At 32.9% G+C, this 26,155-nt stretch overlaps 1 protein-coding gene across 1 annotated transcript in view; it reads right to left on the reverse strand.

Moving 5' to 3' along the window:
• Positions 1–26,155, reverse strand: part of LOC129225647 (cleavage and polyadenylation specificity factor subunit 2-like) — a 74,468-nt gene that overhangs the window by 36,262 nt on the left and 12,051 nt on the right. Inside the window, exons 4-8 of the mRNA XM_054860115.1 lie at positions 23,641–23,746; positions 10,371–10,616; positions 9,189–9,277; positions 9,014–9,112; positions 3,237–3,359 (exon numbers count right to left, since the gene is read on the reverse strand). Of these exons, the coding sequence (XP_054716090.1) occupies positions 3,237–3,359; positions 9,014–9,112; positions 9,189–9,277; positions 10,371–10,616; positions 23,641–23,746 (663 nt within the window). The remainder of the gene's footprint in view (positions 1–3,236; positions 3,360–9,013; positions 9,113–9,188; positions 9,278–10,370; positions 10,617–23,640; positions 23,747–26,155) is intronic.

The following is a 26,155-nucleotide window of genomic DNA, read 5'->3' on the forward strand; positions in this document are numbered from 1 at the left end:
AACCAATTCTTGAGCTATTCAGATGTGCTAAAAGTAGATTTTGACCACTTAATAAGCTCTGTTCTAATCTCCCTCTCCTGTAAGCAACTAAGAAATTCCAAGAAACAATCTTTTAGAGAACTTCTATTCTTTTCAGCCTCCCTCAATGCCAGGGGTGCATGCTTGACTTGCTTCAAGATGTGCATTGCTACCTTAGCTTCCCAAGGGTCCAAAAAATAATGCCCTCCTTTTTGTGACATTTTTGAGGTTCAAAACAGAGAGGGCAAGAAAGGAACATGCTTAGATCCACAAGAGAATAGATTTTAACCCCTTATTCTGTTTTTTTTCCACTTTGGTTAACAAGTGAAAGCTGATCTGTGTGAAAATTAAATGTTCTATTGCTTTTCTTTTGTTGTTTCTCTCTTTTTTGGGGTTTCTCTAACAAAAACTCCTATATTTGTTAATGCTAAGGTTTACGATTCGCCGGTCATTGTGAGAGGTTTCAATAGTCTTTCTCAGAGGTATTTTAACATTAGATATACACGGGGGGAAATCGGTGCCACAGAAAAGTGGTCGCTAATGTAGGTGGTCGCTATATAGAGGTGGTCGCACACAGAAGTTTCACTGTAACATGCTAAACAGACTCTTTTGGTACAGTGTGCACACTCTATTTGCAGTTAACATACAGCCTAAGTATTTGTCAGATACCTGACTGCTCAAGGAGATTGCTCTCAAGATTGCTTTTTTGATTAGAATTGTAATTTTTAATAATAGTAAGCTGTGTTCTTGGGAATTCCTGATTAATTTTGGTTTGTAAAACTGATGCTTTTGCAGACTGATAGGAAATTTTACAGTTTAATTGTAACTAAAATAAATAAATATTACAACAAGCATAATATTACTTTACATCAGTGGCGTATATATGTTTTTATTTTGGAGGGGGCAAAAAGAAAGCAAGGCGTTTGGTAATTCTCCCCTGGAAATTTTATAAATATTGAAGCCCTGGAACCGGGGTTTGAGAAGCTCTTTAATGGTTTTAGTGGGTGGAAGGGGGTTTGCGAAGTGAGGTATCTTGAAGACTTTCTTATTTTTAGATCAACTAGGAAAAAGGGGGAAAAATGGGACAGAGAGGGGGGGGGGGGTTGAAAGAAATAGACGTAATGGAGATGTTGGACGTAATTACCTGATCAAGAGTCAGTAACTTTTGAAAAATTTTTATCCTAAGGTTCCTTTCAAAAGCAATTCAGATTTTTTTTTTCCCGACATTAGCAATCTTTGGAAAGGAAGAGTTCGAGAATTCTCCCCTGAAAGGTAAAACGCACTTTCATGTCTTCTTTGGAGACGTTTCAAGGTAAAGAGTGGTTTTTATAGATCTTTCTCCGAAACTTTTCAAAATTGAAATCTTAAAGGCACAACTTCACGCTATTTTTGGTAGTAACCTTAGTGAAAGGGTGTTGGTTCGGGGGCTCTACTCCAGAAAGGTTTTGAAATTGACGTCCAAAAAACGCCTTAATAAATGTGTTTTTTTGGACATCTATTTCCATTATTGCTGCAACCGAACAATTAAAACTTATTTTAAATTTCTTGCAGGGGACGAGAGTTAAAGCGAGAAACATTTTGAAAACCCTTCTTTTCAAACAGACTAGGACGAAAAAAAGGGGGGGGGGGAGAAAGAGAGGGGCACCTTATTTGCTAAGCAATAAGCTGCATCTGTTAAAAAAAAAAAAACTTAAAGATTTCTTTTTAAAAGAATTGATATTTTCCCCCCATCATTATTTGCTTTTCTTTTTGTTAAAAAAACTTCGCTTTCCAAAGACACATTCTTTTTTGAGTAAGGGGTACGGATCTCCTGACTCCTTCTGAAACCGTATTGCCTGGTGCCATCTAACGCGCCAACTCGCGGCAGCCTTTGAAGAATTGGATATTTCTCACGCCATCCTTGTCAAATTATCTTAATATATAAAATTCAATGTCCTGAGATAACATATATATATATACATATATATATATATATATATATATATATATATATATATATATGTATATATATCAACGCACAGCCGAAATTACTGAAGCTTCAGACTTGAAATTTGGCAGGCATGTCCGCATGATTGCGAAAGTAACCACTAAGAAAGGATTTTTCGAAATCTCAATTAGTTTGGGATAAATTAATTAAAACCTCTTCATTTCTGCGAAATTAAAACCTGTCATTGAATTCAAATCCCTTATTTTCGAAGGCTTTCCTCCATTCAAATCATTATTCAGTACTTCATCTCAACTTTTGGTCGATAGCGAACTATAAATTTGATATTGTTTTTGTTTCTTACGTGGTTCTTCGAGGCTTTTCTCAAGTCAAATCATAATGTTTCTGTCTATTGCTTTCATTTTTTCAAAACTAGAAACGAAGTTTTTAAGAACATCATCACAGGCGGACTATCCTTTTGAATTTAGAAGAGTGCAGTTTCCTGTTAAAGTTTGCTTTGCAATAACCATTAATAAGTCACAAGGACAGACATTAAAAGTAGCAGGGACTGATTTAAGAGAAGACTTTTTTTCACATGGCCAATGTTATGTAGTTTATGGATCCAAAGTCAGTTCATCAAGCAGCTTAATAATTTTAGCACCAGAAAAAAAAAAAAAAAAAAAAAAAAAAAAAAAAAAAAAAATGTTGTATACAAAGAAGTTCTTGCTTAAACATAGGTATATCAATAAAATGTGGATGGCCTGTGTTTGCAAAGATAATCAATACTTTAAAACGATCGTTAATAACAGTTAAAGATCGGTTAAGGACAAAGGCATATAATGTAAGGAGTCCAGGGGCCCCGGGATCCTCCCCAAATTAGAAAAAGTTATAGGTAATAAGTAATTATTATAGGGGATTTTCGAACCTAGGTGCACCAAGCACTGCTAACCCCTGCTAATTCCATTACCCGAGCAATGCCGGGTACGGGAACGCTAGTATATATATATATATATATATTATTGTTGCCATCATACTTATTTCTTTTTTTTTGGTAGCTAAAAGTTTGGAAATTATTTGGGAGCAACTAAAACCAAAAATAACTACCTTTATTTAAATTTTTCCCCAGATTTTGGAGGGGGCCCAGGCCCCCTCAGCCCCCCCTTTATATACGCCCTTGACATGGAGTCATCATGAGAAGCACTTGATTGTACTACATTTGACTGAGGGGGGGGGGAAGCAAAATATATAAAAAAAGAAATCATTGCAGCAATCGAAAAAGGAAACTGTTGTTTACTTTTGGTTCTGGAACTTTGTTCAACTCCCCTAAACTATGACATAATTGGAGGTGCTTAAACTGGAATGGGTTGCTTCTTGCTCCTTCAAAGGACCTCATAATTTTATCACTCATCCATTCAACCTAAAATAAAATAGAAACTTTTTCAAGTCCTAAATTTTAAAAACAAGAACAGTTTAATCTGTCTTTGACTTCTGCATAAGAGTCTTTTATGTAATTATTGTCATCATTAAACATTAAACCATATAAAATAGTTTCCTTGAGGTACTTTAAGGAGGACACTATGTCCTGCTCTCTCTTTTGTAACAGAGGTCCATTGCTAAAAAATCATTTGAGATTCAAATCAATTGATATAAATCAATGATTTTTTTTTTAAATCACTTGATTTAAATCGTGATTCCAACCATGATTTAAATCAACCAATAGTGCATGCAGAAATACCTTCTGGAGGGGTATTTTTTTGATAAAAAATACCTTCTGAAGGGTTTTTTTTTTGGATCAGAACAGTCCTTTCATACGCATTAAATTTACATTTTTGTTAATACCGATGCCCCCCTTTGCTGCACTACTGAAATCAACAAACCCTGGTTAAAAAAAGTCACAAATCAATTTTAAATGATCCATTTACATTAAAAATAATCAGAGCAAGTTTACGTGCATGAAGACATCACAAAAGAACTTGCGATAATTAACTGAGGAAGTGTTCAAAATGGATATTTCGGTCGTCGATATGTTCTTAGGTACATATGCATGTACAGATGTGCCTAAAAAACTTGTGAAGTTTAAATTGGGTGATCGTAAAATAGAAATTTAGGTCGAAATCTGATTTTTTTTTGTGATTACAATTCCCTATTTGTAGAAAGGAAGTAAAGTGAAATGAATAAATGATCCTTTAAATTCCTGACAATCTTAGCAATTTTATTTCCGTTAGATTTTTTTTCTTTGCCATCGGCCATCGACTATTTGGAGAAAAGTAATCGGCCATCAGCAAACAATCGGCATCCGCCCATTGGCCAAAAAATGCCATCGGTCGAGCCCTGATGAAAAGTTTGAAACTGTGTGTTTCAAGGGGTTTGAAACTAAAATTAACGAAAAGATTGGAAACCAAATTTGTTTCTGGGAAGAAAATGAAACTTAGGTGTACTTTGAAAATTTGAATTTAAAATGTGGGATTGAATCTGGGTTTGTTTCATTTTTGAAACTGAAACTGTTTTTGAAACCAAAATTAAGGAAAAGGTTTGAAACCAAAAATTGTTTCTTGAAATTTAAATTAATAAATAGGGGAAACTAAAATTGTTTATGAAGGTTCAAATTTGAAACTGTGTGTTTCTAAAAATTGATGTTTGAAAAATGTGAAACTAAAATGTGTTTCTGAAAATTCAGGTTGAAAAATTGAAATTAAAAGTGTTTCTGGAAAGCATGAACGAAAATGTTTGAAACTAAAAAGGGTTTCTGAAAGTATAAAATATTGTTTGGTTTTCACTAAAATATTAGATGGGGGGGAATACAGAAACAAAAATGAGAGGGCAACTGGAATGGAATTTTAACTGGCCTCTGTTTGTGAAAATATAAAATTAAAATTTAGGAATATGTTCTGTGAACCCCATGTGTGAAAACAAGTGTTTTAAAATGTATAAATTCATTCAATGTTTTCATGTAACTTTTCAAATGTGTTTATACAAATAGTTTGAATTGTGTTAATGTGTGCTTTTATGAATATTCTCCAAGAAGGAGGAATTTGTTGGCAAAAGCCATTAGTTTTAATGTCCTTAGAGCAATTCATAAAAAGCTAGAAAAGTATTTTGATATTGGTAAACTTACTTGTAGATTCAAACTATGTGAGAGAAATAGATTCCCGTTTTTAAATGACATAAATACCCGGCAAGCGAGCAGAAATCCCCAATGCCCCTAAACACCCAACAGATTAATCATGTGTTTTACCCATAGGCGGAAGTGACATCAGACCTCAAAAGTTGAGGATCCTTTTGCTGATTCATAGCAGGAAAAAAAAATTTAAAATTGCAAACAGTAGGAGTTGAGTTGGCTATGCGATGTATCAGATGCAAATTTTGATGATGCCACGTTGTTGGGTAGGGTGTAACTGAGACTGCTTAAATAGCAAATCAATCAATCAACCTCCTATCATTTAGCTCCGTGGCTGCAGTTGTTGGTTTCGTTTTGAAGTAAGCATGTGAGCTCGAATTGATTTGTCCATGAAGAGGACGTGGAAGTTTTTCTAGAGAAAAGTGAAAATAAAGATTTGTTTGCCTGCTAAAGGTGCAGGAAGTGTTCTAAAACAGTGCCTTACGTTTGGAAGGCTGTTTTTTAAAAAGGAATTTAGGTTTAAAGAATTGAGGTTTTGACAATTAGGCCTAACATGGCCAGAAGGTCCGATTCGGCTCATATCAGGTTTCGAAGCCGGTCGGACTGTATGGAATTCAATGCGGGGTGAGGTATCCTCTCATAGACTGTGTCCCCTACTTGGGTGAGGTGTCCTCTCATAGACTGTGTGTCTTCTACTATTGAATTGTTTCCTGTTTTGCTTGGAAGCCAGGTAAATAATTTCCTGTACTGCATACGATGAGGAGTTCTCTACTTTGGCATGGGAGGGCCTGGAATGGAGTGACCATTGACAGGGCATGGTCTGTTTTCCACGAGTGGACATTTTTTCAACTCAGCTGTACATCTTACAAGTGGATCTAGCCTTCCTGCTTTGTGTGCCCAGTGTTTGTGTGTGGACTCCCAGTGGTATAATAGTTTTTCCTGGAGGGTACCAACAATGTGGCATTGTATTTAGAGTAGATTCATTAAGAACGTTTTAGAACTGATATTTAGAGAAAATGAATGTGATATTTCTTGGTGATGTTTGTTGGGGGGAAATAGTGTTTAATTTGTTTATGGGGATTTGATTTTATAAATGTTGAATGTTGTTTTTCTTATTTACATGTTTACACTAGTTTTGAATAAATTGTTATTGCAACAAACTTTGTTATATCTATCGCATCATCAGTCGATGACAAGAAATTTATGATTTGTTTTCCTATGATTTGCGATTTTCCGACATTTACAGACACGTGACTGATATGCTCAGAGCCAGGCTCTTTAACTAAACTTATACAAGGGGGGACACAAAAATAATGGGATTTTTGTTTCTAAAATATTTATATATTAGTTTATTCACAAAATTTCTTTAGTCTCCTTCAAAGTGTTCATCCTTAGATGCAATACACTTGTTGATTCTTTTTTTCTACTGTTAGAAGCTCCCCTGGAACTCCTTAAATTTGACCATGTCCAGTGCCCGTTGCAAAGCAGTTTTTACAGCCTCTACATCATCAAAACGCTTCACTTTCAGAATTTTTTTCATCCTCGGGAGCAGAAAAAGATCACAGGGGGCTAGGTTTGGTGAGTACGGGGGTCGAGAACGACTGGCCACCCCTGAGAGGCCAAGTAGCCGTTAACAATGAAGGCTGTGTGTACGGGAGCGTTATCATGATGAAGGAAACATTCTTCCAATCGCCTGCGTGAGCTCCTACTCACTCTTTTTTCTTCTAAAGTTTCGTCAATCGTAAGACGACGACTCTTGTTGATTTTTTGGCGGATTTTTTTAACGTTTTCATCATTTCTAGATGTTGAAGAGCGCTCAGAGCGAGCATGATCTTCAACATTCATGCTACCATGTTTAAAGCGCCTAAACCACTCGAAAACTTGTGAACGGCTCATAGCATCATTCTTGAAAGCTTGTTGAAGCGTATGGTAAGCTATTCCAATGCCGACTTTTCAAGCAAGAAGCAAAATTTCAAGCTTGCAGTTTCTTCTTTTAAATCTGCTATAATGAGTTTGCAGGCAGAAAGCAATAACACCTGAGAAAACCAACACTACGATTAGACGTTATCAACTAAACTGACGCCACTTGCACAGCTGGTTTGTGAAGGTCCCTACTTGAGCCGTCTAGCTGAGGAACACTCTACTGCATCTAGGATTGGCATTGTACCATTAGTCCGGTTTCTTTTGGGTCCCCCTCGTATGTTCTTCTATTATATCTTTTCTGTTTCTGCCTTCCAGTGAGTCTTATCTTTGCGACCATCGAAATATATACCAAATTGGCCATGGTCATAATTTTCCTCGATTGGCTGATGGCTCGCCTCGATGATGACACTGGTTCTGGCTTTTGTTCTTTCACGCAAATTTTGTTTCGATCTACAACATTCGTTACATCCCTTTGGGAAATAATACCAACATCTTGAAGTGCAGCTGATACGATTACAGCTTCTGCTCGGTCAGAAATGCCATATCAGTCTAATGTTCTTGATACGGCTGGAAACTTTCTTTACAGGTGGAACGTCTTCAGCGTTTCGGGTTCCGTGTTTAGAGATTGTTGATCAAGCAGGAGAGTCAGCATGCTTGCATATCAGACTCCGTTTGCACTCATCATTTGAATCCATTGAACTTGAAGTGACCTCACTATGTAGTTTTTTTCTCTTCTCGTATTTATCTTGCTTTATTTTCCGTTTAATGGCCTTCTTAATTTGAGAAGTCCCTTTTCAATCTAGTGACTCGATTACCATTTTTCTTTCCTTACGCTGGTCTAGCAAAAATTCTCTTTCATTCAATGGTAGTTTCTGTTTGTTCTTACAACAGCAACATTCAAACAATTTACAGTTACATGCTGATACATCAAAAAGATAACTGGCTTTTTCTCGGAAAAGTGTTAATCTGCTTTCTATAGTTTTCAACGTCTTTTTCTGCTTTGCAAGATTTTAGAAGTGTCCGATATTTTTCGTGGTATGTGCGTATTTTTCTCAAAATACTGTGATGGTCAATTACTGGGATTGAAGTTCGTCTCCAGGTCTCTTTCAACTTATCTGCAACTTCTTCAAATGAGGCAGAAAGTGGTTGGAAACCTTCCTTCCTTCCTTGTTTTGTTTCTCTTTTGAATACCAACACACACACCTTATTACATTTTCGCATGTAGGTGGCATATTAGGCGGTATATCACAGCCAGAGCCAAATATAGGGCAAATGAAGTCTTCTGTTAGCATTGTCATATTGCACTTTTCGAGTAAGTACGTGGACACTGTGCACAAAGAAATATCTTACTCATTACTTACATTCACTTAAAAAGAAAAGCGCTTGTTAAAAACTGATGAATTGTCATATCGGCGAATGGGTTTAGTTAATAAATGTAGTTGGGTGGTATCACCTGGAAGAAGAGTCTATCTATACTGCTTTTGGCATGTAGGGGTGGAAGGATAATATGAGCGAACAAAACGCTTTTAAAACACATGAAAGAAAGCACAAGCTGCCGTTTGATCCATAGCAGTGGGAGTTCTGCAACTTCTAATTCGGACGGTTTCTAATTCGGATTTGACGGTTCAAAGAGTTAGTATTTAGGAGATAAAATATTTCAAAATACATTGTACTATTGAACACTCCATACTCAGTAATCAATAACTATCACTTTTGAGCATTTCAATTGTTTGAAAATATTTTTTTTTGATTCAAAAAATATCAAACCAAAATTAAGCGATTTTCAACATTTTTTCCAATAATTCAACCCTTTTGCGGCAGTTCAAATTTTAAATTTTTTTTAAAAAATTTATCTTTTCTTCATCTCTTGTCATAGAACATCTTTTCTGCATAGGAAGATTTGGATTAACGAAACTTTTTTTTTTCACCATGTAAGGGCGATCCACCCTAATGTACATATAACAGAAAAGTACCTACATTTTATCCAATCAAACCACTCTCTAACCAAATTATTTAAAAGCAGTAATTACTTGAGACTTGGCGAACTCCACTACATTGTAACTGACATTATTGAGTAGAGCCAATGAATAAGCCATCAACCCAGAATCTTGACTTCGCCAAAGTTGATCCTAAAACAGAATGTAATATTAGACCGATGAAATAACATGTAAGTATGTGAGAAATTACACAAAAACTGTTAATTACCATCATATGTGCTAATTCTAAAACTCTCCCAGCAGTATCAACGGCAATTAACACATTACCACTATTGCGTAAAGTTTGTAACACATTTGCTGAAAAATAAATTCCTTATTGTAATTTTTGATTTAGGTATGGTACAAAATGTGAAAAATATTAGTAAAGTGAAATATATTTTTAAAAATATTATGCACACTACTTCTAAAGTAAAATTTACTTTTAAAACTACAAGAGAAATAAAAAAAATTTTAAAAATTTTTAATGCTCTCATTTTACAGGGTTCGTACTCAATTTCCGAAATAAAATGAAGGAGTTTTGAAAGAATAAAATGAGGTTTTGAAGGAGTACTAATGGAGTGTCATTAAATGATGTCACTTTTTTTTTCAATATATTTGACCATTTGCACCCTTTATTACAAACTGTCGCACTTCACTGTCATTTTTTATAAACATATTGTTACAATAACTGTGTGATGTCAATTTTTGTCACAATCTCTCTTCCCCTTGTCACAATTTCATGAGCCAGTCTCCTCCTCAAAGCATGACATCACTTGTGGATGACCCTTTTTACAATATAACTACAATTAACGAAACAATTGTTTTTTTTAAAGCAATCACTTAATATTATACATCTACCTATGTATTTTTAAATATTTAAATAATAATTAGACAACCTGACTTTTGCTGCCGAGAGTGTGGTGGAGGGAAAAACAATAATCATAAAACGTGAAAAAATAGCCAAGCACCATTTAAGAATGTTTTACTTCACTTATGAAATGTCTCAGTCTTCTAATAAAATTCTCACCTTCAACTTTTATGAACTATGATTAATTTGTAAATCGAAAAAAATAAATGCACGAAATTACTACAGTAAAATCACCTTTGTGACGAAGTTAGTTGTCAATCGAAGTATTTTAAGTCTCTGTTATAGAGGAAGATTATGTAGTCTTGAATTTTAAAAAAGAAGGAGTTTTGAAGGAGTTAAAACCTTAATGAAGGAGTTTGAAGGGCCCTTCAAAAACATTTCATATATGAAGGAGTATTGGAGTAGTTTTGAAGGAGCGTACAAACCCTGTTTTAAGCAAAAGCACAATATTAATGGAGTGGAACCCCAGTTTATCATCATTTTGAATTAGTTTCAGTAAAAGAATAACTTGATTACAAAAAAAAAAAAAGAAAAAATTCTTACTCATAAGTTGTTCATCTCGCAATCGTCGCCTTAACTGAACGTAATTTGCGTTGTAAGAATCTGTAATAAGTAGGGAAGGCCGGCTAACAGACTCCAATATGCATCCATTTAGATGCCTTTCTTTTTTGTGGTTGAAATCAACAGCATAGATGATATCTTCTTCTCCATCTTTAAATATCTTCCAAATTGTTCCACCTATCATATGACCTCCAGGCAAAGGTGTTATAGATATTCCTTGACCTTTACCTTAAATTAATCATAGATATCTTTAGATTCCACAGAAAATACATTTTGTGATAAGCATTAAAAACACAGTACATGTTGCAATGAAATACAAAAGAACCTTTACAGTTAGCAAAATATAGTGTTTAAAAGAAATGTTTACTGCAAACTTATAAAAATTATTCCAACACAAAAACTGCTCATTAATTTCAACAAAGAGGCATTTGACTAACAAAATAGCACAACTTTAAGAGAGCATTTGCAGAGTTAAACGGGTGCCAACTTCAAAAGCTTACTGATTTTATCCAGAAATTTCCAATTTGCTTTATTTACTGGTACTTGCCATTAAAATTAAAAAAATCAATTCCAGCATATGATTTTTTTTTTTAAAGAGTACATACCGAAATAAATAGTACAGTCGATGCTCGTTATAATGATCCCTGTCATCTAAACAAAATAGGTCGCTATAATGAGAGGTGGTTACAACGTATTGCATGTTATTTAGTCATCTTTATTTAAATGCATCAATAGTTTCTCATAGTTATGCTTCTTTTTAAAAAGAGAATCAAGAAACTAACAAAGTAACAATGTAATTTTTTAAAAAATTTGTTAGTTTCTTTCTTTTTTAACACGTTTTTATTAGCTTCACCTGTATTTATGTATGTATGTATCTTGTAACGGAATCTTGCAGCTCAAATTTCGCCCACTTCATGCGATCAGATTCTTTTGAAATTTGGCGCGCGACCTCAGACCCGATGACAATGCAATATTTTATAATCAAATTTATTAATTAACACTTTTAATTGTTAGTTTCCTCCAATTTTAATCAATATTTTGGCATAAATCCAACAATGTGAAAAAGGAAAAATTTAAAAAAAATACATTAAATAATGCTCGCAAAAATTATTTAAAAATATCTAAAAAAACCTTTAATTTTTCTGCATCAGAAAAAAATTTGTTCCAATGTTCCAAGGTAATTAGAACATGAAATATAATTGTTTTTAACCAATTTCATGCCAAAATTTAGGTGAGCCTTCAATTGGAAATTCATTGCTGATCAGACCATTGTTGAACAAAACTTTTATTCAAATGCATCTCAAATTTTCAAAGTAATATAAATGTGATTCCCGCAAACATACATCGATGACTCATAGTAGCTTCCAATCGGGGTGCCCTTGTCTTAACTTTAAGATATTACCTCGCACTCGTTTTATAAATAATTTCGTCAATTAAGTCCCAACTAATACTTTTACGAAAAGAAATAACTGCAATTTTGCCTAATAATTCTCCAACATAAGGCTAAAAAACAGAAAAATAAAATAATAGTTAAAAAAACTAAAAAACACGCTTTCGTAGCAAAATGAACAAAAAAGTGAAAAATAATTTTTGGATGATAGTAGTTGAATAATCACTTAATTTTAATGTAATACAAAAAAGCGTGGGGGGCTTCTTATCAGTTGTCTTGAAATTTTTCCATTTGTTGTCCAAGCAAAAATGTAAATGGACAGCACCCCACGGTTTTTTGTACTACATTAAAATTAAGTGATTGGTCAACTACTATCATCCTAAGATCATTTTTCACTTTTTAGTTCATTTTGCTACAAAAGCGTGTTTTTTTAGTTTTTTCAACTATTATTTTATGTTTTAAATTGTTATGCTGCAATTGCAGAAGCTTTCCGCTTGTTTGAGTTTTCAAAAAACATATAATTCTTAATGTCTACCATTTTATGTGCAGTTTTCATCACTTCTTTGATCCTATACCAACAAATAATTCTCTTCAATGGAAATGTTTTACCTTTAAAAACATAAAATGTTTAAGTATTAGTTTTTGAATAGTTAGTCCTGAGGATAATCAAAAAATTGAAGCTTAGTTTTGGACATTATATCATAATGAACAGTTCAGTTCGGTCGCTCGCATTGACAGTAAAATAACATTGCATCTATGGGAAAGGAAATGGGACTTCATGCATCAGTCGCTATAACGGAAGGGTCGCAGTAATAAGAGGTTGCTCTATAGAGCGCTGACTGTATTAACTCAAATACCTCAATACCTCGTTAAAAATAATTTAGTTTTTAAAAAGCGAAGAATTTTTCAGCCAGGTCTATTAAAGAGAAAAGCCTTGATCACACATGTAACAATTCTTGTTTTTCCAGAACTTCCCTGTGTGTGGGTACACTTTGTCTCCAACCCCTTCTAACCAGGGTTGTCCTATTTTGTCCACCCCGGAAAAAACCATCCACGACAAAATGTCATTTTGTCCATTTCATCCACTTTTTCAGTAAATTGAAAGCTTTTAGTTTTAAATTTGAAGTTTGAAAATAATAAATAATTATAAGGGAGGGTGGCCCAAAGCGGTTAGGCTTTTGTATGCCCCCACATGGTGTGTAAGCAACGATGCATACGTATGTCATGTTTTCATGATAATCTCCGAGTTTTAATCAGTCCCGGTGAAGCAGCAGTAAAGCGGCATGGTGCAACCAGGTTTAAAATTGAAAAAAATGGTACATTTCTAAAAAAAAATTTAAGTTTTGCAACTTGTGATTAGTCCAAGACCAGCTTATTTTCTTGATTGTCAATAATATTATGTTATTCTGACATCATCCGCTTACAAACTATAATAGTCATTTCGTTTGTATCTTTTTTTAAATTTAAAGTTATAATTATTGAAATGAAAAACTTGCCTTCAGGCAAAGCGGGTATAGGATTTATTCATATATTTATTTATAATTTCTTGACTCGTGTGCTGACTTAGATTTTCTATTTCAATAGGATAAGTATAACTTTAAAAAGTTATTCTTTAGGATGGCAATTTATTAGTCTATTAATGTAATCAGTTACTTCTTTATGTTTTATAATAAAATGTGCCGACTTTAAGTTGGAAGAGTACAACTTTTATAAATATTTTTTTTATAATGGCAGGTAGCTAGTCAACTATTTTAATCATTTATAACTTCATATTTCATTGGCAAATGTGGCAAATCACAATTAGTTAAGATTACCCACGTTAGGCTGCCTGGTAGGGCCAAGCAGGTTTTTCAAATGTTTGTAAAGTTTGATAATAAATAAATATTGGGTTTGAAATAATACAAAAATCACTTTTTATTTTGAAATTCAAGAACCCTGGTAGGAAAAAAAACCGAAATTGTTGCGATAAAAATTCAAAAACTACAATTTTTGAGCATCCTTCGAAAACCTACCTGCTTTAAGGCCACCCTCTCCCATAGACTCTTCCTATTCAAGTAATATTTTAATATAAAAATAACATAATATGTATACAAACAATTGATTGTAAAATATTTAAAAGTAAAAATGCAAAAAACAAGGCAACCCCCCCCCCCCCCCCCAAGATCAAGGGCCCACCCGCCTAAATATTGAGAAGATCCTCCCTAAAATGAGAAAAATACCCCTCAAAACACTCCTTCCCCTAAAAATTTCAATGACACAGTCTGCATCATGACCCCTCCTTGGTGGGCACCCCTGAAAAAAGTAAGATTAGTTGAAGTTTATGTAAGTGTGTAAATAAATTAAATGAGTGTTAATAAGTTATAATTCATGTAATAGCATAAATAAAAACAAACAAATCAGATGAACATTTTAAGATGTTTATCTGTGATATGGAGGTTTATTGCCCATAATAAATACATTTATAAAATTAAAAAGTAGAAATAAAAACTGTTTAAAGGTTGAGTCTCAAAACATTAAAAATTATATTCATAAAAAAAAAAGAAAGAAAGAAAGAAAATTAATTTGAATTCTGAAATTTTGAATTCAAATTATGTTTTTCGCAATTTCAATTTCCTGTCTCGGGAACTGAGACAGGACCCTACTCGTTGGAGTTATTGTTTCTAGAAACGGCTCCTGTCCCCCCCAAGTCTGCCTCTCCTCATGGGCGGTTACTTGTGCATTAGTTGTGTGTGTCTGTAGACCTGTGTGTATGCATGTAGGTGTGTGTTATGGCCATGTCACACGTAGCGAAATTCGTTCAACCTGACGATCAACTTCGGTTCGACTCAACCGCGAGAGCGAATTCCGACCGGAAAATCCCCGTGTGCTATGCTTTCCGAGGTTGAACGTATTCCATTCAACTTTTTATCTTCTCGATAAAAAAGTTGGATCAACCTCAACTTTCAGCCAATCAGGAGGAAGCAATCCTTTGACCTGTTACGTCAAAATACATGGAACAACATCAACAGTGTGTGCAAGGAATGGAATAAACTACTAGAATAACTTCAGGTGAGTTATTATTACTATATTTTCGTCAAAAACAAATATAAAACGTAATATTTCATAAACCTCCACCTTATTATTGTGTTAAAAGGTCAATTTCTAGTTCAAAGTCGTAGTAAGAATTTCTTTGCCAAATTCGCCAATCTCGTAGTGTGCAATCTTGCCAAATCAATGAATGTTTGTAAACAATCTGAAGCAAGAGCAACGGTAATGGGTCAATCCGTAGAAATCACCCAGGCCGTGTTGCTCGACATTTTTGATTTTCCTAATTTTTTTACGAGTTAATTCTCACTACTAGATGGGTTCAAAAGTGTTAAAAGAAAATTTTTTAGGCTCATACTTTTTTTTAACCCACCATTTTAAGTTTGCTTAGTTGCCGTTTTTGGACCAAAAACAAGTTTTACATAGATGCATCTAACTCGGTTAATTTTACAGCTATCAGGACAAAACAAAATCCTACACCACCAGAAGAATGCCTGCCCTAGATACGATTTGCTAGCAAAATATTATTTAAATGGTGAGAAAGGTGAAGAAAAAAATTAACAATTACAAACTGAAAATTAGCATAAAATACGAGTTTTAGTGCTACAAAATTAGTAAAAGGACGAGAGTCTCAGCTCTATTTTTTTTTCTTGTGTAGATATAATATAGGACTACTTGTTGTAGAAATTTTAAACTTGAGAACTTTGTCCTTTTTTTTTTTGCAAACTTTTCCAAAAATGAAAAAAAAATCGAATTTAGGCAAAGTTTAAAGTCAAATATCTTAAAAGGGACTGAGTGAAAAATTATGAAATTGAAACAGGTAACACCTTTTTATGACATGAAAATATGATTACAATTTGATGACTGAGACTCAACTGGTACTAGAGCTATAGGGCATTAAAGTTGGCCAAATATTGCATTTTCGCAAAGTTTAAAGCGAAATATTTCAAGAGGGACCGAGTGAAAAACAATGAAATTGATACAGGTAGCACCTCCTTATTATATGAACCTATGATTACAATTTGGTGACTGAGATTCAACTGGTATCAGAGTTATAGTGTATCAAAGTTGGCCAAACATTGCTTTACACATACACTAAGTTAAAAATTAATTCATAGATAAGCTCCACTTTCCAAACGTTTAACAGCAACAAAAGTTCCTCTTCTTTAATAAATTAAATTCATGCAATAGAAATATGCACAAAAAAATAAACAAATGAATAAATGAAATAAATGTTTAGCTCCTGTGTCCTAACATTTAAGTATATACACATCATAGATCAATTGTTATTAATAACAACAGATTTTTTGGGCTACAATTTATCATCTTTTACTTAAGTTTTCTTCTGTATGTAAAATATCAGACACCCATTTATCACATCCAGATTCTGAAGGCAGATGTAATCGCTGAGATGACATCTGCCTCCAGCTCGGTTATTCGCTCTTCCGGACTGATGAGTTGTGATAAGAACAAAACTGCAGTCTCTGGATATGGTAACCGGGCTGTCTGGTAGATTACATGTGGTTCTGCCTTAGCTCTGGGTTAGGGGAGGTAACTTACTGCTGGTTTTCTTCTGACTTGAAATGTTTACTTGATGTTCCTAAGAACAGTAATCAGAGAAGAGACTTTTAGTTGAAATTGGTTGAATAGCTAATTATGCTTGAAACAAAACCTTTAAAAAAGTTTTTCAACTAATGTAATACAACTGCATTAATGCTTGTTCTTTAAAATGTAGCTATTTTTTTAATTATTATTATTATTATTATTATTATTTTTAACTTGAAGTTATTTCTTTATATCGCAGACAGTGAGCTGTTACTGCAAATCATCTTTAGAACATTACTTTTAATATTAATTTAGTACATACCTTTGCCTCCCCTGCCCCTAGAAGAGGTAAACGCATACTGTATGCATATTTCATCAAAATGAATAAATAAAATGAAAAATTGCATTTTGACATATTAAATTCAAATCATGCTTTTCGCAAACATGAGCTATGTTAGGACCCTACTCGTTGGGTTTCTTGCTTCTACTACTGGTTCCTGTTCCCGAAATCAACTTGATTTATATCCGACCCGCTCTACTTTGCACAATCAACCTCTGCGAGCATGTCCCTCCTCCTGGGCGGTGGCGTGTGTGTCTAGGTGCATCTGTTTACGTAGTCACTTGTGTGTGTGCATGAAGGGCAGCATGGATACCCCCGCTCAGGGGGAGCTGATGCCAATGGACAGTAGAGCTCACATGATCCTGGGTTGGAAAATCAAAAGATCCATCAACTGCGTTCAAGTGAAGCAGTTGGTTGATTGTTTAAAAACAGCACACCATGCCTACACTTTACGGAAATACATTGATTTCATAAAAGCTGGGGGGTACTTTGTTTGTCTTCCTCCTTGTGTAATATTCATATTATATATACTTGTCTGATTTGTTTTCATAATTTTAGGTTATGTGAGAGAGAATTTCATGTTATTGTGTACAGATGCAGTTATAGAGGTTGCAGTCAAAAACTGTTTGTACAAGGCCGAAGTTAATTATTGTTGAACTTTGCAATGTAATTGAAATTATATATTAATGCATATGAGTGTGTGTGTATGTAACTTATTGTAAATAAAGTTTATGTATAAATTTTATGTTTCAGTTTCTCCAATGAATTGAATGCTAAGAAAAATGGACTATTTTTCAATTTTTTTTCTTTCTTCGTATATATTATAAAAGATAATGTTATTTCAGTATGCTCTGTAAAAACATCTATGAAGCATTGTTCTTCTCAGAGAACAAAAGTAAAACAACTCACAATTTCTTACTTAAATGAATGTACCTGTATGACTCAATTTAATCAATAGAACCATTTTAAGTCAAATTTTTCAAACTATGAAAAGTAATACAAACCTGCCTAAATCAGTAGAAGAGTTAGTATTCTTGCATTCTATGTAACTTGTAAACTATGCAATAAGTACTTTATACTCTTTACTGTTTAAAAATTTAAGTTTTGATTTTTTTTAAAGTAATAAATTTCATGTGCATGTGTTGGAAAGATAAAATAGAATGGGTCATGTACAGAGGTTTCATATAAAAACAGTAGCATGTATATATAAAAGTAGAAAATTTTGTTATTCCACTTTTTGTGCATTGCTAAAAAAGATTTCTATTTTAACAATTACACTTGGTGTACATTCAATAGCAAAATAATAATACTTAGACGAGGTTGGGTTTTTGACAAAAAAAAAAAAAAAAAAAAAAAAAAAAAAACCTGTTTTTTACATGACCTGTTGAAAACTCTAATACTGACATTGATGATTTTTATAAACACATATGGTTTCCTGATTCTGAAAAATTATTTCACATTATATCAATAAAATTAATAGTTCAATTAATAAGTTTGATAAAAATTAATTGATAAATTTTCTTGTAAATTTGTTACAATGTAAAAGTAGTTATGGATATTAAAACTGTTACATCTTCTTTTCAAAGTAGTTTTGTTTTAAACTTTTGATAACTTAACTTATTTGTAACAATTAGATACAATTAATTTTATCAATCAAAAAGTCTTTCTCTGAAAGGATTTATGCAATGTCTCTTTTCTTTTGAGTAAAAGTGAAACTAAGTTCATCAGCACTCAATAGTTAAGTATAATAGTATCTAAATATTTTGAATGGTGCTATTTACTTTTTTATGTTATTAATTTTTCTCTAATATAAATATTCTCTGTTTGTAGAGGAACTAATAGTTGCTTGATACAACCAAAGACATAAGTGTCAAAAACTTAAATACCAACTCTAATAGCTTTTGTAGCGGTTATCTCTCAATTCAAGATGTCTCAGCAAAAGTATGATGGGAAAGTTTTACACAAAACAATATACCCCTGTTCAGCATCAATAGAGAGCATATTTTCCCGTTTTTAATTGATTTATTCCAAACTTAAAAATGGACATGGTGTGCAAAAGGATTTGAAATTAGTATTTTATCACTGCATGCTTTGAGGAGAAGGGATTTAGAGTGGGAATAAATGTAAATGTTGACTAAATATGCAAATTTTATTAAAGTTTGCAAATTAAACTAGACAAATGTATGCATTGACTTGCACTTTCAGCTTCAAAAAAAATTAAGGAATAAATCGTCATTATTATTGTTACTATTCAATATACTGCTATTTCTAATATTTTTTTATCCTATACTAATAGTATCTCTTTTATTCATCTCTCTCATTCTACAGACAAGCAGCTTGTTGAACTAACATTCTGTCTGGTATTTTTTGCTAAACATATATATTTTTTTTAATCTAAAGCGGTCAAAAAGTTTCCTTTATTGCATGAAATCAAAATAGTATTTTAAACTGAGAATCATTTGTTATTGAAATTTTATAGTAAATACAAATTTTTTAGTCAGGTTTTGGGCAGATAAGTGTTTAAAAGTAATAACTCAGAAATGTCCATTTACTTGATTTATAATTTTGCTGGTATTAAATTTTTGTCACATATTTTAAAGTGGTAGACAAGTTGACTGGTTTAAAAATCACAACTTTTTCATTAAGATAAGTTATTTATAAATATCGACTTTTACTCAGGTCCGGATCTGCATGCCCGCAGGTGGGAGGGGGGGGGGGGACAACGTCCGAAGAAATTGGAAAACTTTTTAAATAAACGAATACACTTAAACCTTCAACATTGCAAACACATTAGGGACGTTTCTGTAAAGTATCAGGATAATTAAAAGATTTCATTTTGGAAAATCAGCAAATGTGAAATAAATACATAGAATTACCTTAACATGAGACACGAAAATGTCAGTTTCAAATAAAATCATTCAAAAAAACCTTTAAATACATTATGAAAAGCAGCAATACTAATCAAAGTGTAAAAAACGTAATAGTTACATAAGAGTTACAGACATTTGCAAAAAAAAGATGCATAAAACAAAATTTTTTAATGTAAAAAGTTTTTATGATTCATTGATTTTGTAATGAACTTATAGGTAAAATGAGAAAAAGAAAAACAGGAGTGAAGAATTTCAAACTCCCTCAAAAACAAAATAAGTCCAAAAAAAAAAAATTAATTTTATTTTTGACATCTTGAATTCAAATTATGTTTTTCGCAATCACGAGTGTGTGTGTGTGTGTGTGGGGGGGGGGGGGTATGTGTGTTGTGTGTAGGGGTATGTGTGTTGTGTGTAGGGGTTAGTGTATTGTGTGTAGGGGTTAGTGTATTGTGTGTAGGGCTATGTGTATGTGTGTGTAGGCATGTGTGTTTGTGTCTGTGTGCAGGCATGAATGTGTGGGTAGTTGCGTGCATGTGTGTGTATGTTTTTGTATGTGTAGGTGTCTGTATGTATGTGTATGTGTTTGTGTGTGTGTGCATGTAGCTGTGTATGTATGCGCGTGTGTGTAGGACATGGATGCAACCTGGAGACGGCTTTCGCTATAGGAGCAGCATCGTGAGGACCCGGTCGACGGTGATGCTGCAGAGGGTGGCGGTGGGAAAATAAAATGATAGGACATCAAAACAGTCAAGTGAGAACAATAAGCAATCGTGATTGCTCAAAAAAAAACTTTATATGAAAATTAAAATAGCGAGTTAAAACATAAATAAATAATAATATTGAATTTAAAAAAAAAAGTGAAGAAAAGCTTCCATGTTTCCATGTTTTTATTCTATTCTTATCCGGGGAGGGGGGGATAAAAATTTATAGATCCAGGTCTGCTTTTACTCATAGCTATTAGGTAAAAGGCCTGTTATCGCTGCATTGAGCTAGTAAAATTAAGATGTTTATAAATCACTTTTCCATAATTTCAAAAGATTGCAACTTTCAAAATTTAAATTTATTTACAGCTTTGAAATAAATTGAGAAAAAAACTCCTATAAATCGAAAAAAACATCACTTAGAGTACATTGTGCTATCTCGCCTAAAATGGTAGGCAGAAGTCACGTTTACGATCAACTCTTCGTTTGAGAGCCTGGCAACCTTGTTCAACTTCTCCAAGAGAAAGTTGAATGAAAGCTTGAAGTTGAACGGGTAGGTTGAGCGAATTTTGTTACGTGTGACATGGCCTTAAGTGTATGTGTGTGAAGTCGTGTGTGTGTATGTGTGTGAAGTCGTGTATGTGTGTGTGTGTGAACGTGCGTATGTGTAGGACATGGACGCCTCCAACCAGGAGAAGCGGATAGCTCAAAACCGGAGCAGCCGCGCCACACCGCCAGCAGAGGACGGTGGGCGGTGGTGCTGCATAGGCTTCTGGTCCAAGTTGAAAAAGGCACGGACACCAAAAACGGTCAAATGAGAACAATAAGCAATCGTGATTGCTCAAAAAAAATAAAAAATAAAAAAAGAAAAGAAAGAAAGGAAAAGAAAAGAAAAACTACTTGATATTAATAAAGGAAATGTTCAAATATGTCATGAAAAAATGAAGTGAAATCTGTTCTTGTAATACAAATACATATATGATGATCAGCCACAGGCTCTGAACCCAGCTAGGCTGATCCCAGTCAATTTATTAGTCCCCAATGAAGATTAATGGCCCTTTTAAAGCTAACTACTCCTTTGCTCCTTATAGCCTTTTCTCCTACACTGTTCTGAGTAACCCGACTAAAGTAGTATTTTTTCTTAATTTGTATAACATATCTTAATTTGCATAACATAAACATATCCATAAAACATGCAGAGTACATTTATATTTCATTATGAGGTGACATCAATAAAAACTTGAAAAATAAAGCAGTAAAATGTTTTCAGTCTCTAAGTTTTAGTTTTGTATGTATGTCTTAAAGCATTTCACTTGACTTTTTAATTGAGTTTAATTTCTACTATTGTAACATATAATTGTGTAATCACGCCCAATAGCTTATTCACATTGCTAAATTTTATTACTTTTAAGTAAATTATCTAAAATTAGTTGCACCAATGTGTAATTAAAAAAAATTGGATTTATTAAATTTTAAAGTTAACAACCATTCAATTTTAAATGATTAATTCATAATAGATAATGTATTAGAACTATATACTAATTTTATTACACCATATCAATAAATTTATGTATGAATAATAAGTTGATTTTTCATTTTGTCCAATTTCTTCTGGCATCCTAATCTTTTTACAAAAATGTGGACAAAATAGCAACCCTGTTCCTAACCTTAGGATTGCACCAACAGCAAAGGCTGTGGAGGCTGATTCTCTGTTGTAGAAGGTGGAATAATCTCTAAAAGAGCTTTTTGAGAAAGAATTGATTGACTCTGACCAAGAAACCTCAATGTAAAATTCTAACAAATGGTCAATGTGAAAGAAAATCCAGAGCAAAAATAGGATTAGTACAACAAGTGGAAGTCAACCTCAACTTAAGGAGTTCCTGTAAACAGACCTAGATAATATAGACGACCACCCGAAAAATGATCTCAGAAAATTTTGTTTGCAGACAGGTCAGTTTGCAGACAATTTCAAAACAAATTTTTGTATTATCAAAAATTTTTTGGGAAGAGACAAATGCTGGTTGCCAATTTTGAGGTGTCTTCAATTGATGGTCTTGAAGAACTAGTAAATATAATTAAAAAACATACTCGTCAGGTTGTGGTACTTAACTGGCTTTCAACTTCTCATTTTTGCTGTTTGTTGCAATATAGGACTCTGGAGGAGCACAGCGTTATTTTGCAGAAAATTTTAAAGAAATTATTTGAATTCACAGATAGTTTTAAATTTTATCTAGGTCTGCTTGTAAATGTACATCAAGTTAAAGAGTTATTTAGCCTATGAAATCGGCACTGGGTCAACCATTGGGAAAATAAGCGCTGACTAAGCAGCTTAGTCGAGTTACCAGAGTTTCACTGTACATCTGCACACACAAGTTTAAGGGAATGTCAGAATAATCTTTCCAATGTCCTTTTTCCCTTGCGGAGTTTGGAATGAATGATTCACTTTAAGCTTTTCTGCATAGACAACCACTAGTTTCAGAACAAAATTCCCCTTTCTAGCATTTTTTAATTACAAAACGCAACATAGGACATTATGAACATGATTCAACAAGTTTCAGTTGGCTTAGAAGTATATTTTTAAAAAACACTAAGATTTTTAGATAATAATATCAAGGGTCTTACAGCCTATGTTATGTCAATACAGCTATGGTTCATACAAATAACAATGGCAATAAAAAAGACCCTTTATGAAAATCCAAATTACAAAGTATGGACTCCACACAAAAACAGAACAAAATCTTCACAAAAATTATAACTGCAATGGTAGGAGACCCTTTGGCTATTGAGAGGTACATAAAACAAAAAAATAATAGCTTCATGCTGTCAGATCAAGTCTTTCAGCAATATAATTGGGATGTAAGAAAAATGCATCTGCAAGAACAATGCAAAAAAAAAAAAAAAAAAAAGGGATTTTTTTCCCCTTTGCACAGAGTTATGAGAGGAAAAAAAAAAAGATGAAAAACCTCTTCTTGGTCAAAAGTCTGTCCAGAAAAAATGCTTCCACTCCTCTTACTGATTCTAATATGAAGTTCATTCAAATAAAGCAACCTTTTATTAAATTACTTTTTTAAAGAGAATTCGCAGTAAATTTAATTACTTTTGTTAACATAGAAAATTTTTAGATTTTGATTAAAATCATATCTTCCTGATTTCTCATTCAAGGATTGAGTTGACACATTTTGAAATGAACTTCCTTATTTCTCAGAAAGAATAATCAGTAAATCTTTCCAATATTGTAATAAGGTACCATTTTTACACAATACATTAATCTATTTGTGAAGGGTCATCAACAACTTGAACAAAATAGTTTTGGCTTTTGCGCTATGACCTTTGCTTATTTTTAGTTAGCAAGAAGAGTAAATCATTAGGATAAAAAAGGTACCTTTCAAGCTGATTGTCTGACTGTATTTCAGTTGGATTATTTTATCAAATGCAGCATCAACATCGTCCAGAGTGAATAAGTCAAAATCCTCTGTATTGTGCCGAGACTAATACGAAACAAAATACGAGTTTAGTTATGACAAACCAATGAAAGCAACCTTTAGATAATTACATCTGTATTTATCTAGAGGTTTACAAAAAAAAAGATAACAATAATAAAATAAATAAATAGATAAAATAATTTTGACACTTGAATGAAGTAACATTTCAATAAGTTGAATGTTTTTAGAAACATATTTAGACAAAAAAAAAAAAAAAAAAATTTCTCAATAATCAGTACATTAAATATTATTTCTTTTGATTATGTCACTACCAGTCACAAAACACTTCATTATCACTATGTATACAGTGAAATCTGCATAAGTTGATCACATGCGGTGCAGTACTAGTGGTCAACTTAGCCTTTATGTCATTTAAAAATGTCAACTTAAGATGAAACACATTGAGACATTTAGAAAGACATGTGAAAACATACATTGACCTTCAACATTTTAGCATTTTGCTAAAGCCTTTTTCTCTAATTTTAGATTTTTTTGTTAATGAACTTTTGAACTCAGCTTAAACCCTACATTGTATTTGATAAGTGTAGATAAATGTCTGATAATATTTGAACGAGTAAAATTAATGGAAGTATTCAATAAAACAAGTCACCATTGTTAAGCTCAGACAGGACATTGTTCCTTGCAGAAAATAAAATGAGAATTATTTAAAATCAAAATATCATGTATCCCGCTGCCTTTGCAATCTTACTTAACTCCGCACCAAAACAATTCAACAACATCCCAATTCAGGGGGCAACAGAAATTGTGATTAAAAGTTCTCCGACTTTTCCCTGATTAAGTTCACCAAAGTTCCTTGATTTACGTTACCAAAGATAATGGTTTCCTTGATTTGCCCTATGTGAAAACCATTGCATATTAAATAAAATGCAGTGTTTAAAAGGTTTTGAGCTGTTAATTAAAAATACATTTTGAAAAGATCAGGGGTCTGTCCAGGATTTTTCACAGGGTCCGTTTTTTGTGAAAAATCAAATAATTTTGTGAAAAAAGAATTAATTTTGTGAAAAATCAAAAAATTTCGCAAAAAAAAAAAAAAAAAAATGTTAAAACGAAATTTTAGAATTTAGAGATGGCACAAACTGCATCAATTAAACTTAAAGTTGAGTGTTTTCCTCTTCTATGGCGAGAAAATCATTCTGGATTTTTTTTCTGATATTTGGCGGGAGGGGGGGGGGGGGGGTCGGGCATCGCTCTTTCAAGTATCAATATTTATCTACCATTCTGCATTATGTTAAATTATACTAGATATATTTCTATACAATATTTAAAATAATTGTAACAAAAATATAAATAAATAAAACAAAATTCAGAATAGGGTTTAGCATTCAACTTTTTGACCCAAGACACTCTTAAAAAGCACAGAACTTCGTTTAAAAATTATAAATTCCGTGATTTTAACAAAAATAAAAAGATATTTCAATTGTTTACCCCTTAACAAAGCGTAATAATCATCAAAAATTTGAAAAATAGGATTCCCATAGCAGATGCAAAGAGATCGCAATTCTCAAAGCGAAGGTATCAAAAGTATAAAAACGGCTTGTAAAAGAAATATTTTTCATAAAATTATTTTAAAATTGCATTTTAGAGTCCTATGATAAACATATCATTAATATCTGTGGACACAGTTGACCCAAAAAATAAATAAATAAATAAATAAATAAATAAAATAAAATAAACCATCTATTCAGCATTTTAATTTTTGACTCATAACAGAAAATGGAATTTTGCTTTAAAAACTTGAAATGAGAGTTCTAACAGAAATAAAGAGACTTTTCATTTATTTGAATCCTAATAAAGCGAAGTTAGCTTGAAAAAAGAACAAAATATGATTCTCATATCGAATGTTAAAAGATTGCATTTTTCAAAATGTAGACATCTAAAGAAAAAAAAAAACGGTGATTAAAAGAGTTTATTTAAAGTTAATCATCCTTGTTAGCATCGAAAAATCAAAATCCATATAATTTTCTCCCAAAATAACAATTAAACATCGCACCGCACTGTAAAAACGCAAATATTGACAAGCCGACAAAATGATGAGAATATTTTCTAATCAAGTCATTATAAAGGTTCAACGCCAGACGCTAAGTGGTGATAGTTTTGAAGTTGGTAACCCTATCTGAAGCGATCATCTTTTTTCCTCACCCTTACTATCCCTTGGCAGTTCTAAGTTCATTTCGCAGATATATATTATTATTGTTTATTAAATCATGAGCGGGGGGGGGGGGGGGAGTGCTTACCAATGCTTTATTTTCAGAAAAGTTTACAACAACACCGCTGCTAATTAGCTGTGATAAAACAAACAACCATTAATATTTATTTGGCAGTAGCAATTATTTATCACTTGCAGGAGCATCGCAATAGTGCCGATTTTTTCCTTCTTTTTTCAAAATTAGCCAA

The sequence above is a fragment of the Uloborus diversus genome, chromosome 7 (assembly GCF_026930045.1).
Source record: "Uloborus diversus isolate 005 chromosome 7, Udiv.v.3.1, whole genome shotgun sequence".
NCBI classification, from domain to species: domain Eukaryota; kingdom Metazoa; phylum Arthropoda; class Arachnida; order Araneae; family Uloboridae; genus Uloborus; species Uloborus diversus.